Genomic DNA, 16,719 nt, shown 5'->3' with positions numbered 1-16,719 from the left:
AACTGTCCGATTTCTTGTCGTTTGTGACGCGACCAAAACAGTTGTTTTCATCTGTGATACAATTAGACACACATGTTCATAAAATGCTTTATTTGTAATAGAAGTATAATATTTATATATTTCTGCCATGCCACACGCAAAAAGAGTGATGACATAGAAAGGGACACGTTTGTCGTTTGCAGTCTGAAATCTTGGAACCGTGAGGCACATCGCATCTGTTTCCAGGAAGCGACAACTTCACGCAGCAAATGGGGAAAAAGAGCTACCCATGGAACCATTGGATTGGAAAGCAAAGATTGCGAGCCAAAAGACAATATTACATAGATATCTATCGATAGGATAAATCCTGATGAATCCTTAACGTGGTAGTAAATGAAGATATATAGAAAACTTGTGTGTGTGTGTGTGTGTGTGTGTGTGTGTGTGTGTATATATATATATATATATATATATATATATATATATATATATATATATATATATATATATATATATATATATATAATTACAGTGTGTAGGTAGTATTTGGTGAATGACGGGTTTTAGAAGCTTAGCATTCACCACCTAAACATTTCATGAACTAAAATATTGAGTTGCATTCTTAGTTATGAATACTCTCTAAAGGATTACTCTTTTTACCACATCCACACTGATCTACTACTTCAATATCCTTTTCTTCATCTCGCTCTACTACAGCATCAATCAGTTACATTTGTAAAACGTTTGTTTCACTTTAGCATTTGTATTTTCTTGTTATTCAAAGGGTATCGGTGATTTTTTTTTCAATTTATTAAATTTCGTCAATGAACACAAGTTTTCACATATAAAATATGGTTCATACGTATCAATTTTATTTTTTTTATTTCAAAAAAATTGGTAGCAGTTTCTACAACCTACCCTTAAAAGATTTATAGAAACAACTTACTTCATGAATACACAGTACATGAGGAACCAAAAAAAATATAATTTTCTTTCAATTTCAAAGCAAGGTGTGCTGCCGTTACAATATTATAAGATACTCTGCATGCAACTGTAGCTTTCTGTAACTGATTTAGACACTGCAAATAAACCCGCTGAATATAACTTAGAGACTACTTGACACGCTGGCCACATTTCATCAAGCCTCATCACCAATGCAGTAGTGTGAAGCAACACATGCTAAATAAATCAGTGCAAGGTGTACCAAGCAACACTTTGAAAAACACTTGCTGAGTTCAAGGACAAATATAATATGCAAGCCCTATAATGAACACCATTACATCTTTATAGTAACTGTTATAAGTTTATACAACATTAGTAGTCACCAGGAACACAGTGGCGTTTTACCACAACTTTCCTCTCTCTGTAACTCATAAGATCAAGTTTGCCTTCAACTATTACTCAAGAAATCAACTTTATTAACTACTATAAACGTGTAGGATCATGTTCGACCCTTACTACTGCTGCCTGGCAACTACAAGTGACTAAACTCATGAGAACCCACAACCAGCAGAGTAGTAGCAGTAAAGCATGTTTATATAAATATAGTAGTATATTGGCGCACATTCAGGATAGACATCAGCATCACACAGAAGACTATATAATAAGCCTATTAAAAAGCAAACCAATATAACCAATGGTCTTATTTTCATTCTGGTACAGTAATAAATGTTCACACTATGATGTTGACAATATGCCTATAAAAAGCAGAATAACTGAAGTAAGGTCTTACATGCCTTTTGGTACAGCAACAAACCTTTATATATATATATATATATATATATATATATATATATATATATATATATATATATATATATATATATATATATATATATATATGGTGCTTATCCTCATCTACACAAAAAAAATATCGAGGTACTTTCTCCATTGTGAATGAAATAGTACCATGTTTTCCTTTATGGTAGTCTTAAAGAGTTTATACTTGCACAACATTACCAAGTTATATGCTATGAACTCTACACAAAGTATTCAGCAGTAATTTCTTCATCATATCTGGATGAATTAGCACTTTCTATGTCTAGTTTATATTATTCCAACACAATTTACTGTTTCTATGAATAAATACCTTATGCATGCCTATAACAAAATATCAAACTTTATTTTCTCCATTTCCTAGAACTGAATTAGCACTTTATAAACTATTACATCCTTTATAACAGTAATGACAGTTCACATTAACACAATTTCCTGTCTACAATAACTACCTAATCCACACCCACCAAACACAGCCATTTGTTGCAGCAACCCTACCACACTACTTATTGACTGGCTGCAGAAGATCCAGCACCTGGTTGATGTCTCCCTGCTTCATCTCCAGGAGGTTGGTGAGCCAGCCTCCATCATTGCTGTACCCCATTGCTGACATGTGCTCCAGGGCTCGCTGTATCTTAGGATCTGTGTGAGCGATCACAATTTTACACGTTATAAAATCATAGTAACTATACAAATACATGCACCCAAAAACACATATACTGTTAAATAAAAAAAAAGTACTACGCAATGTTGTAGGTTTTTAAAGTTGGGAAAACACAATACAAAATATCTACCAATCTCCATAAGCAGATAATACAGCCTCAATAAAACAGCAGACTACACACCAGGATGAGGTGTCAATTCAGTCAAATCTGGGTAGGAAACCTTCTTCTCTCCCTGCTCTGTGTGAGGTGCAGCATCTGACACAGGAGCAGAAGCCTCACTGGAGGCTTCCTGATTCACCAGCGTCCAGTCCTCAGGTTCAGGGGAACCAGATTGACCTTCCATTTGCTCACCACCACTTTGGCTGGCCTCTGGAGCTGGGCTGGATACATCCATGACTTCTAGATCTTTGTTCTGGGCTCCTGAGGGACATTCTGTCTGAACCTCCATGTGCACACTTCCCCCTGATGCCACAGATGCTACTGAAGACTCTGGCTCCCTGGCAGGGCTGGCAGGTGTGGGTGAAGCAACATTTTCTCCAAGACTGCACCGCTGTCGGATGCCGTTGTGCTCCACAGCAACCTCCACATCAATGCCTGTGGTGAATGAGTTGAAAAACAGAGTTGATCACATGTAGTAGGTATAATTCATGAGCCCGAAAGATATCCCTTGCTTATCAAGTGAGATTATTAGAGAATTACATGAACTATTTATATGATACGATGAACCCTCAACCTAAATCCATCTATTATGTGATACTGAAGAAAAATAGTAAGCAATGGTAATTACAGCCACTAATATCATTTGTTTCACATATCCCAACATCCAAGAATGTTGATGAAACTCACCAAGAGGATCTAGTATATTGGCCACTGTTTCACCAACACTCCTAAGATATTCCTCCCCTGCAGAACATGGAGCTTCCTTACTCTGTCTGGCCTCCTTGCTCTTCTCCTGTTCTGCTGATGTGCTCTCCTTGGGGGCATCTCCACTTGTGCTGCTGGAATGGGAGTGGGAAGAGCTGGAGGAGGAGCTGGAAGTGGTGGTGCCATTCTGTCCCTGCTGGCCAGTCCAAGCAGTCCAGATTCCTCGCATTACATTGGCCAGCTGGTCTGAGGCGTAGTGTGAGGCAAAGTGGTGGGCCTGCTGTGCTGCCTGCTGTGCCATCTGCTCTGCCATGTGCTTGGCTTCCTCTGCTACCTGCTCAGGGGTGGGCATTTCTGCTTCCTGGCCAGTGAAGGGGCATGTGGCAGCCTCACACTGGTGGTCATCCCTTGGGGAACCTCCACTGCTCTGACACTGCTGTTGCTGTGACTGGCCACATGATGACTGTTGCTGCTGCTGCTGACCTCCACAGTCTGAGCTCATTGTCTGTCCCTGAGCACAGCCAGCCCAGTTCCTGCCGCCCCAGCTTCGGCCCCACCAGTTTGGCCAGCCTCCACGGTCCCGACCACCGTGTCCCCGTCTGCAGTGTCGGCCACGGGGACCACCAACTCCCCACCAGCCTCCACCACCACCCCCACCACCACCCCCACCACCACCACCACCACCACCACCACCACGCATGCCTCCAGCACCGCCACACCCGCCGAATGATGTTGAAGAGGAGAAGCCTCCACCTCCACCTTTGCCATGCATCCCAAAGTGAGTTGAGAAGTGGCCTGGTCCATCTTCACTCTCCTTCCAGAAGAACCAAGGGCCTCCCTGCACACACACAATTTTATACTTTACCACAACATCTTGTTCTAATAATTGGAAATAGACAAATCTCAATCTAAAAACTAATTACATTCCTTAAAATTCTGCAAAGACATTCACAAACTTGGAATTCATAAACAGTTAACAACCACATATTCTGAATTATTCCCATTTGATGCATCTATTTTTTTTTTGTAACAAGTTGATTTTATTTATGAATGCAAATTCTATATGTACAAATCAAATTACAAAATCATTCTGATGTAACTTCAAAAGTTCACAAGTCAACTTTTCATAAAAATGAAATTCACCTGAAGTAATACCAAAAAACTGTTCACTGGACAACTCATATATGAATACTGATTAAGTCTACTCACTGCATCTTGTGGTTTGGGGAAGCGCATCATTCTGTGCTCCTTGTGCTGGCCCTTGGTTTCACACGCACCACACAGGTCAAAGTCAGGGCAAGTAACACACTTGTAGCGGAAGCCCTGAACCTTCCCATTGCAGCTGTCACAGGTCACTCCAGGATGCACATCACCCTGCTGGTTACCTATGATCAGTAGTTTTGGTCAGGCAGTGGAACACAACAAATGAACATGTTATGCATGCTGTGGCCACTCAGTGTCCATCTATTTACCTATATCTCAAGTCAATTCCTAAGACCTGCCAAAGGAATGGACAAAACAGGGTTCCACGAGGCAGCAGTACAAAAGGAAAAGCTTGGAAACATTAAGACAGCTTCAAAAACAACAGAATAAAACAGTATTCAGAGATGATGCACAAGCCTCATTCATTACTGTTAAAACACAAATAATTAAGAGCATACCCTGAGAACCACTGGGACTGCTGGGGCCAAGCTGGGAGCGACTGTTGCCCTCCACCACACTGATGCGCACCAGCTGAACACTCGAGTTGCTAACACTGTCTGCTACAGCCTCCATCAACTCATCATCAGAGGATATAGTGATGGAGTCACCTTCAGCATCTGGAATTAGCATAAAAATATAGTTAGCATTTTATTCTGCACACAGCAGAAAGTATCACAGGATTAGAAAGCAAGAGGGGGAAATTTAAATTAATTGTGGCTAAGAAAGTGGAAGATATGAAAATAAGGTTGTGTTCAAGAGAGGTTGACAAAGAGAAAATGCCTCCAAAACATCATCTGATCTGCTTTGATTGACTTCCTGAGAATCACTGAGGTCACATTGTTAAGATTGGGTGACAGTATGTTAGTGCAAGTCAGACATTAAATTAATTAATGCACCACAACCACAGGGTTGTGTGGTGCTGCATCCTCAGTTTAGGAACTATGGCTAACAACTTGAATCTAAAACAGCATCTTTGTACATCATAACAATAACAAAGCATTCACCCTTCCAGGAGAGAAGGGCATCCTGGTGAGAGAGACCAAAGATGCTGCAGATCTTCTCCCGCAGGACATTGTAGTTTGTGGCCACAGTCTCTGGCAGGCCAAACCTCCGCACCTCCTGCTTGCCTCCACCCAAGTCCAGGTACACCTTGAAGCTCATGCTGGCCTCCTCAGGCATGGTGCTGTGTTACTGCTCCACAAGCTGCAAGAGTGCACAGTACAATACTTAAGATGGAATATTTACTATTATTTTACTCATCCACAGTAAAAACTGATTTAATTTTATTCTATTATTTCTGCCAATACATAGCAGGACCAACATGAAGTGCTTTATAAGTTTACAATACATTACATTTATAACAGAACATCTTTGAGATAAATAATGTATATAGTGAATAAATGATGAATTTAAAATGCAAAATTTTCTGTTATACTTTTCTTCTGTCACAGCAGTCATTAAAGATAAACTTCTTCAATCTCTTTCTTTGAAAATAAATACTACTCTCTTCACATTTATCGGCAACAAATTATATAATCTAGGTGCACATACTTAATATTATTTTTTATTGCATACTTGATAAACATTAAACATAAAGGCTTGTGACAAAAATTGTTGTATAAATCACTCAAAAATGCATCAATCCTATAGCAAAACAGTATTGATTAAATTCCTGATGCATTCCAGTAAGATGTAAAAAATCATTAAATATCCATTATTCCGATTATGTTGGAGATAGGAATACTCCAAATGGGAGATCGAACACTAAGTATTGGTAGTAACTAAGCACTGTGTTGGTATAAGCTGCAGCTGAACAGCGATAATGGTGTCACTACATCAACGCGGATGTTGGATGGCCAGCCCACCTTGACCCCTGCACTGCTGGCTGGTGATGTGGCAGACTGGCAGTGTTAAAAATCGTCACCATTCTCACTGACACCACCAGGAAGTACAGTAAAACACTTTCCCATATGCCAATCTCTCTACCACGTACGTGTTATACACCAGATGATATTTCTATACGCTAAAATACATGTTCGTTTCAGACAAAGACTTCTACGTCATTTCCCTCTTGAGCAAACAATGTATAAAAATGGCAATATTTTCACTTATTTCTACACTACTCCTTTCAAATGACAATATTTTGTGTTGGTTTATTAATATCACTTTTGAGTTAACGATAATAAGATGTTAACAAACTCAGAAGTATTATGAGACGAGATGAATTGATGGACACGGGTGGATGCTGACGTAGATAGCCATGAAATATGAAATGACACTTTTATACCTCCTGTCTTATTACTCTTCCCCTATATACTGAATCTTTGCACCCCATAAACTATATTTATACGTGCTTCCATCTTGTTCAATACTCACCGAAGTAAAAAGACGAACCAAACACTCCTCAGCTCAGTCAACACTCCTCACTTCTTACCACCGACCACTCGAGTAATGCCGGGCCCGTCCTTCCAGTCACTATATACAGCAAAGTGACATAGCTCAATTGAAGCACAGGACACGGGAAGGTTCCAGCAGCGACTCGTGTAATGGCTGCCTGACGTCACCTCTGCTCTGTATGTTCGTATACGTGTTGTTACTCGGCACTTGCCCTCACTTCCTCATCCTCTTCTTGTGACTTCCTCTCCCTGCTTCTTTGTCTACATCTCTCTCCCTCGCTCATTTCTATTATTATCACTCTCCCTCTCTTTTCTTTCTATATATGTACAGTACGTTCATTTATTCCCAATACGTATGCTGTTCTATAAGCAATTTTAAATATTGCATCAGCTTTCGCCATCCCTGTTGCTGCTGCTGCTGCTGCTGCCTTGTCACTATCACGTGACCTGAAGATGCCATAAATTATATCGATAAATTTATCCTACGCAATAGAGGAAAAAATAATAATATATTCTTCTAATGAATAAATTTCCTTGGTTAGATTCCCCTTCTGATCTTCTTTTCGTTTGATGAGAAGTCTTGAGATATTTGGAAATAATAGTGCCAGAATTCCAGTTTGGTCTGCGTGTTGACAGTCAGCTGAGACATTCTCGTGTTTACAAACAAAGAACAATAATGATTTTTTTTTTTTTTTTTCGTGCTCTTCTGTTGGCAAGGAAAAGAAAGTTCAAAGAGGATTTTGCTGCTTCCGGTGATTTTAACAAATCATGACTTATTTTTAAACTCCATACGGAATGTGGGCTAGATTCCTTTTTTCATGTGATTCACAAACACATGACTTGATGGTGTGTGTGTGTGTGTGTGTGTTTTTACATGGGATGTCGCAAGAATGGTTTTATCTTTAGCCGAGTAATTCAAGTATCTGAGTCAGCTCTCAAGTGGTACGAAGAGTACTGTCTTTGAGTCACAGGTAGCTAATCTTTTTTGGTGTACTGGTAAAACTAAATTAATGTGTTGCTGTTGTTATTGTTGTTGTTATCATTACAATTACTATTGTTGTTGTTCTTGTTATTATTGATACTTTTATCATAATAATGATGATGATAATAATAATAATAATAAATAATAATAATAATAATAATAATAATAATAATAATAATAATAATTATTATTATTATTATTATTATTATTATTATTATTATTATTATTATTATTATTATTACCGTCGCTGTCGTCGTCGTCGTCGTCGTCGTCGTTGTTGTTGTTGTTGTTGTTGTTGTTGTTGTTGTTGTTGTTATTATTATTATTATTATTATTATTATTATTATTATTATTATTATTATTATAATACTGTTATTATTATCATTATTATTATTATTATTATTATTATTATTATTATTATTATTATTATTATTATCATTATTGTTACTACTACTACTACTACTACTACTACTACTACTACTACATGTTACTGTTATCATTAATATCACTATCACCATCATCATCATCATCATTAGCATTATTGTTATTACTGCTACTACTACTACTACTACTGCTGCTACAACTACTACAACTACTACTACTACTACTACTACTACTACTACTACTACTACTACTACTACATGTTACTTACATCATTAATATCACTATCACCACCATCATCATCATCATCATCATCATCACTCAACTGAAGGAGTGTGAAACCGAGAGAGAGAGAGAGAGAGAGAGAGAGAGAGAGAGAGAGAGAGAGAGAGAGAGAGAGAGAGAGAGAGAGAGAGAGAGAGAAAAAAATTACTATCATTGTCATTTTATTTTTCAGTATTTATTTATCATCTTATCCGTACATTTTCATAAGTGCATACGCCTCCATGATGATATACAATATCTGTGCATGGATGTGAGTCAGCGCCTGCCGCCACACAAGTCACAAGTTGTACGTAACTACGTAATATAAACAACTCCCGCTCACTAGTCTGTTTCTGTAACTTTCTACTAGCTTTAGGCCTGTGCCACAATGGGATGCAAAACCGTACTGCGAGACCGCCGGGTGCCAATCAGTAGTCAGTACCATATCTGCGCGCCGTGCGTGGTTCTGAGCGGCACAGCTCAAGCCAAATTAAAGCAAACCTACCTGCCCACGTAACTAACCAAATCTTAACACGTTCGAAAGAAAGTCAATAAATTTTCAAAAATCGCTGGCGGCGTTAGTATTAATTTGCAACACGTACTGTATATATGGGGTTCAAAATATTTAGTACGAGGAGCTCCTGCCAATGAGATACGTCACGAAAGTTGAAGTGAGTAATCATGTAGTGATTCTGGGATAATACCCAAATTGGTTCTTACACCATTTCAAATAAAACCTCGTACTTTACCATTATTTCTTACTTATTTAGACGGTTATAAGATGCAACTTTATTTACGTGTCCTCTCCTCGCCGACCAGCATCCCACGAAGCCTCAATATCCTAAAATGAGGGGTAAATATAAGGAGAGCGGTGGCTTGGGCTGGGTACTCATGAAGGCTTGTGATCAGTTGTAGCGGTAAAATCAAAATATTGTATTGCTCTTGATCTTAGGATAGATAAATAAATAAATAATGAAATGTACATGACAGCTATTTATAAGTGAGAAAAAAATATATTTAGTATTATGAAAAAAATTCGCAGTTGCTTATTATAAAATTTTCAAGCTTTTTATTTGTTTTATTATTTATTAGCTACTGCGAGTATTATTATTATTATTATTATTATTATTAGTAGTAGTAGTAGTAGTAGTAGTAGTAGTAGTAGTAGTAGTAGTAGTAGTATGATGCCGCCGCTGCTGCTGCTGCTGCTGCTACTGCTACTACATCAACTACAGCAACTATTTCCACTACTGCTACTACTTACGATCTTATTTTCTTTAATTCCTCTTTTCTAAATATTCCTTCATTTCCCACCACCACCACCACTTACGAGTACATGCCAGGCAGAGAGGGAGGTTTGTCGCGTACTGATTACTGATGGACATCTGAATTCAAGTTGGAGATATCACGACTTCTAGTTCATGCTCTCAGCCGCCAGATGTCCGTAGTATTGTTCTCCTTGCAGAAAATAAGGTGTGGACAACTTTATCTCTCAATTTATGAATGCTTTTCTATATGCTTATGGTTATTATATATATATATATATATATATATATATATATATATATATATATATATATATATATATATATATATATATATATATATATATATATATATATATATATATATATATATAGTGTGTGTGTGTGGACAACTTTATCTCTCAATTTATGAATGCTTTTCTATATGCTTATGGCTATTATATATATATATATATATATATATATATATATATATATATATATATATATATATATATATATATATATATATATATACAGTAAAATTCCTCTTATCCGGCATCAACGGGACCGCCGACATGCCGGATACTTGAATATAAGTGAAATTATGTCCACAATCACCACCCTACACTCATGCATCTTACCATAACAAAGATCAGCTGATCGCCGTGCCGGGCGTCGCCACCCGCGCTGCCACCTCACACTCATCAACACACAGTTGTAGCATTGGGCCTGTAATTGTGACTCCTTCTGATCTTTTCAAGCTGAACCACTCGTATAACACTTTGTCCATCATTTCACCACGATGATACTGCAGTGTGTGACGATTTTCCGCTGCCTTTGGGGTGCCGGTGGCTTTCATGTAATCCCGCAACTTTTTCGTTTGGGATTTAATGTTATGAATAGTTGATGAGCCCACACCATATTCCGCCATTAGTTGCTGTCTGCTTTCACCTCTCTCTAATCGTCGACAAATGTCTACCTTCTGCTTAAGTGTAAGCACAACACGCTTCCTCTTTTCTACAACTTTAGACATGATAAAGGCGTCAGGCGATAAACAGTGCACACGCGGGACTGTCACTGAGTAAACACAGTGCAGTGGGCCGCAGGTGGCGCGAAGCAGTGCGCTCTGGTGGCGAGGGGACAAAGTATGCCTCGCGCGGGAATTTTAATCGATTTTATGAGTACACATTGATTTTTTATTGATTTTAAGGCTCGGGGAAAAATGTGCCGGATACTTGAAGCTGCCGGATACTCGAATGCCGGATGAGCGGGATTTTACTGTATATATATATATATATATATATATATATATATATATATATATATATATATATATATATATATATATATATATATATATATATATATATATATATATATATATATATATATATATATATATATATATATATATATATATATATATATATATATATATATATATATATATATTGTTAAGCTGGGCATTTACGTGGATTGCCCCTGTTCATAGGAGTGAAAGGATTTGGGGAGACCATGGAGTTTAAGAAGCATATATGGTTTTTCTTTTGTTTGATATCGTTACTTTATTTTGTCTTGTTTATTTTGTGGTTGTGTATTTTCGTGTTACTGGGTAACTAGAACATTTAATTGGGACTTTGCAATTATAATTTGTGTTGTATAGGTTGAAATAGTTTTATTTGTGTAGATGTTAATTTATGAAAGGTGTTTGCCCCCGGCAAATACAATGTACAAGTTTTGGAGCAGTTAACAGACTATGATTGCTCGTAGTGTGTGGCAGGTGTGCACAACACATCACTCCCCTGTCCCATCCCTGTACAACCCCCTTTGTCTTGTGACTTCTCCTCGGCTCTGAGAGCACACTGGTAGAGTGTGTACCTTAGTTGTTTGTTTGCTGAAAGGGGAGGATGTGCAAGTTGAGGCATGGTAAGGGTTCGAAAATTTGCGTGCTTACATTTAGAGGGCGATTAGTTACATATTGTACTATTTGACCTGTATAACAGGGAGCCCCTACTGATATTATGTGAGAAATAGGTATCTGCAAGAGCCTGCTTGTGATTGTAGTATCTCATAAGTAAAGAGATACCTCCCACAACAACTCCATGGCTGTACTAGTCAAGTATTTGGCATGTTTGTGAGCGGTTAGTAGACTGTTCTGCTTAGGGGGCAGCTTGTTTGTGTTTATGTTGTTGTGTTGTTAAATGTTACTAGGCTCCAGTGTCCTTTAGGGAGATTTGGGCTTAGAGGACACCTGAGTCTCTGCGGTGTGGTGGCGTCTGTTTCTTTTCCGAGGCTGGTCGATCCTGGGTGGCTGTGGTTCGTCTTCTGAGAAGACACAGATGGTTTTGCAGGGCAGGAGAGATAATATTCTATGGAATGTGGGGTGGGTATTCCATAATGGGCGATATTCCATAGAATATTATATATCTTATAGATGTTTGTTGCTTTTCATAGCTGTGCCTCCTAGAACATGGCTATTGATTCTTTCCCAGCTGTTGAGAGTGACTTTGTTGTTGTAATATTCCCTTGTCTGTTGGAAGGTGAAACAGGCTGATGACCTCAGTTGTGTAATTCACCACAGGAAGCCAGGACTTTCGGGAGGTGAACGTGCACTATACTGCGCAGGAGGCAAGATAGAGAGGTTGACCCAAGTAGTTGCAGCAGAGAAGAGGAGCGGAACCTGGTGCTGTGACCATTTTGTGTACAGGATGCAAGAGTCCAGAAGGACCTTGTAACCTGCAGTTAAGCCCTGCACCAAGTAATGTAGGTAGTGACTTGGAGAAGTGAGTCAAGATAAAGGTCCACTGTGAGAAGGGCAGGATTTGTTGTCGTAAAAAAAAAAAAAAAATATATATATATATATATATATATATATATATATATATATATATATATATATATATATATATATATATATATATATATATATATATATATATATATATATATATATATATATATATATATATATATATATATATATATATATATATATATATATTATATATACAGTAAAATCCTTCTCATCCGGCATTCGAGTATCCGGCAGCTTCAAGTATCCGGTACATTTTTCCCCGAGCCTTAAAATCAATAAAAAATCAATGTGTACTCATAAATATCGATTAAAATTCCCGCGCGAGGCATACTTTGTCCCCTCGCCACCAGAGCGCACTGCTTCGCGCCACCCGCGGCCCACTGCACTGTGTTTACTCAGTGACTCAGTCCCGCGTGTGCACTGTTTATCGCCTGACGCCTTCATCATGTCTAAAGTTGTAGAAAAGAGAAAGCGTGTTGTGCTTACACTTAAGCAGCTGATCAGATCAGCTGATCTTTGTTATGGTAAGATGCGTGAGTGTAGGGTGGTGATTGTGGACATAATTTCACTTCTATTCAAGTATCCGGTAATATTCAAGTATCCGGCATGTCGGTGGTCCCGTTGATGCCGGATAAGAGGGATTTTACTGTATACACACACACACACACACACACACACACACACACACACACACACACACACACACACACACACACACACACACACACACACACACACACACACTATTTCATGTACTGCATGTATAACTATAACAGCTACATGAAAAACAATTTCTTTAATACTTAATCAGAGTAAAAGCCATCAGACTTAAAGTAAAGTAAAAGCAAGTAAAATGGTACATATTGCATTAATAAGACAAGGAGGCATAACCACAAAATTCCAAGCAGATTTCTGTATGCCACCTTTTTCATACTCTGCAACCAATTCTAAATATTTTCCTGTTTTTATGTAGAGGCTGATGTGACTAAGGTGATGCCACTGATCTCTACCTTGGTAAACCATGATCTAAAGGCCAAAAGAAGAAAAAAATACAAGTATTAACACTGATGCTACAGATTTACATTTTCTTTTCTCTTCACCCATTCCCACTGTTGGTTGTGCCTCCACTGAAACAAGTAGCTATCATGTCTTAGAAAAGCCTAACTCCCATGTTGGTGCTAATGTCAATTTATTTATTCTATTTATGAATTCCTGAATACTATAGAAAGTACGTACACAGGAAACTATTTGCCAGAGTAATAGCAAGGTTAGGAAATGGAAAATCTCACGGTGTATGTTAGGTTAGTGACGTGAAGGGGACTTTAGGGGTGTTGGGAATGGACGAGAGTACTTGGAGGTTAGAACTTTGTCTCAGAATGGTCCATAACTATTGTGTAAAATTATCATTTCTTGCTTTACTCTGAGTACCAGATAATTAAGACAGACTCACCAGTAGGATTTCACGTGTTCACTACTGATCAAACTAGATATTGTTGCCTGCTTCCATTTCTGTCTGTTTGATATGGGAGTCATGTGCTTTTTTAAATGTTTCATCGAGACAGCAAAAACAATTTTAATGGTCTATATGCTTTCATTGATGCCCAGTCTCAATAATTGTACATGTAAGCATTCCCCACTCTTTCTTGTAAAATAACGAGTCTTTAGAACGATGCAGTAAGAAACAAGGAAACATTAAAACCTGTATCAAATGTGTTATACTTACTACTCTTGTTTATTTGCTCCATTCCTAATATAACATATTAATTAAAGGCACTGAAACATTAGTAATTTATTAATAAAACTCCATACTGATGCTGATAATACTTAAAATACATGAATACAAAACATGGCGGTAGGACTGTACAGTTGCACAAGGAGTAAGTTTTGGTGCTCTTTTATCACTCACTACTCTTTTTTACTTGCTATGTTCCTGTCCTAACATATCCACACACAATTAAACAATACCAGTTTGTAAAAAAAAAAAATATATATATATATATATATATATATATATATATATATATATATATATATATATATATATATATATATATATATATATATATATATATATATATATATATATATATATATATATATATATAATAATTGGATGATGGTGCACTTGTGCAGTGGCATCACCCAGAGAAATTTTGACCTGGGAGCAATTTGGTACACCACTGTAAACCAGCACTGGTCAGTGCCAGTAGCTCACTCGATAAAACCAGTGTTCTCTGTACACGCACCCTAAGCTCTCATATTTATTTCCACTTAAGCAGTCACTTAAAACAAGAGATGAAGAAGGGGCATCCATCTATATGACTACCTCAAAAGTATTTTACGTTCACTTTTCCTTTTGAAATGGCTGGCAGGGTTGCCATGGCAACTTTTGTTAAACAAACGCAAAGTGGCTTAATGGCACTGCAACCGCCACACACGTCTGCACCTGTACGTAATTACGTATTACCAACAACTCCCGCTCATTAGTGTTTCTACAATTTTCAATTCGCTTTAGGTCGGTGTCACACTGAACTGCGAAGCCACACGACCCCACTTTTACCTGCATGTTCTCTTAAACTTTTTCCCCAGAAAGCTGGCCTCTCTTGCAAGCACTGAACAAATAAATCTACGTGTAACATGGTGGTGCGTGGGTGCAGCAGTGTGGTGCCGGAAAAAAAATAATAAATAAATAAATAAAAATCCTTTCAATACTATTTATTTTCAAACTTTTTTTTTTTAACAACTAGAACAGGTTATATTTCTGTTCTTATACCTTACCTTTGACTCTTTATCTTGATCCTTGTTAACATCCAAGCGTTAAAGATAATTATATGGTAGTGTTAGTAACGCTACCATATAATATCTTTAACGCTGCATTACTATGGTTATATTTACAAGCACTGATGTCTCTTCGGAGTATTTATTTTGTAGGCGTAGTTCATATTTAATAAAATGGGTGGGTGTAACTGGGAGAAAAGAAAAACAGTTCACCTTGTCTCACAGAAAAAAAAAAAAAAAAAAGTTTCAGCATTCACAATTCATGGTGACTTAAGGGAACCAGAACAAACCAGAACATAGAAACTTAACACTTAAATTTAACATATGTGTCCACCTAAGTTATAGGCATTCCTGCCTCCTAAAAATTCAATTTAGAATTACCCCCCCCCCCTTCCCTCACCCGGGGCGAAAGTTTGACAGGTCCAGCGACAGTGCCTCACAACCTACGTGCTCGATACCACGATATATTCCATTTGGAAACTCTTCATACGCTACAGTTCAGCGGAGCGTTACCCTGACCGCCATCTTACCCGTCTCCTCTCGCAGGAAACTGGTCCTAGACAAGTACTACCTTAACCACACTCACCCACCACCGCCTTCTCACCCTACTGCATTACCAGGCATTCTTTCCTTGACACTTCCACTTAAAGTTACCTACATAAAAGCACACAGCTTATCAATTACATCTTGTAACGAAGTAGACAAGCGATGAAGGTGACGTTACAGGCCTATGGGGTGTCTGTGCTGGTACATTATATATCTCACTTGTAATCACTTCATTACCCTTCTCTTTACTACAAACTATTGTCACTGTTTCCTCTAACACATATACATAGTTATACATTTTATCTAACTCTAACCTCAAGGTAATTTACCTGTAGCAAAGGAAAGAGGCGGTGAGCGTAGCGTCAAGACCAGAGAGAGGGTAAAGTGTCTCTACCCGAAGGATGCCAGCTTTTGCCAATTATTGCCCAATGCCTAGCCCTAGCTAGTGAGCCTGTCGCTCTTGGGGCTGCCAACTTTGGCTTGCAAGTTGCCACCGTGATAACATTTAATTTCCTCGCTATTCTCCCTTGTTATACAATATTTGTGAAATCGATCAAGAAATGTGGAAAAATTTAATGGTGGGGGCATAATGTTCTTCCCGGGGTAATTAATATATGTTTTCTTCCTTAGTCAGATGAGACATTAATTGTTAACCCCTAGAAAAGTTATTATGTGGTGATCAACTTCCCAAATCGAATAATAAACTCACATTAAACATATAATATGAATTTTGACTTGCCGAATATTTAAGAGGGTTAATTTTCTGGGCTGATGCAATCATTACACCAATGAGCATCGGGATATTAAACAAACAAACTAACTA

The 16,719-nt window shown here is 37.9% G+C and overlaps 1 protein-coding gene across 3 annotated transcripts; it reads right to left on the bottom strand.

The window, feature by feature from the left end:
* Nucleotides 1-75: 75 nt before the first annotated feature.
* Nucleotides 76-16,350, bottom strand: LOC135090154 (sequestosome-1-like). Of its 3 annotated transcripts, none has more exons than XM_063986559.1 (7): nt 16,226-16,350; nt 5,492-5,690; nt 4,946-5,104; nt 4,494-4,669; nt 3,267-4,122; nt 2,601-3,014; nt 76-2,397 (listed from the first exon to the last, which is right to left on the bottom strand). In XM_063986559.1, the coding sequence occupies exons 2-7, from the start codon at nt 5,664-5,666 to the stop codon at nt 2,258-2,260; spliced, it is 1,920 nt and encodes a 639-aa protein (XP_063842629.1). In that variant the 5' UTR covers nt 5,667-5,690; nt 16,226-16,350; the 3' UTR covers nt 76-2,257. The 3 variants fall into 3 exon arrangements, with proteins under 3 accessions (XP_063842629.1, XP_063842630.1, XP_063842628.1); XM_063986560.1 differs by lacking the exon at nt 16,226-16,350 and adding an exon at nt 6,864-7,205 and having other exon boundaries at nt 3,348-4,122; XM_063986558.1 differs by lacking the exon at nt 16,226-16,350 and adding an exon at nt 6,864-7,202.
* Nucleotides 16,351-16,719: the final 369 nt, after the last annotated feature.

Source organism: Scylla paramamosain, chromosome 34, assembly GCF_035594125.1.
Source record: "Scylla paramamosain isolate STU-SP2022 chromosome 34, ASM3559412v1, whole genome shotgun sequence".
Classification (NCBI taxonomy): domain Eukaryota; kingdom Metazoa; phylum Arthropoda; class Malacostraca; order Decapoda; family Portunidae; genus Scylla; species Scylla paramamosain.
Note: the sequence above shows the minus strand (reverse complement) of the source record. Positions and strands in the feature narration are given on the sequence as shown.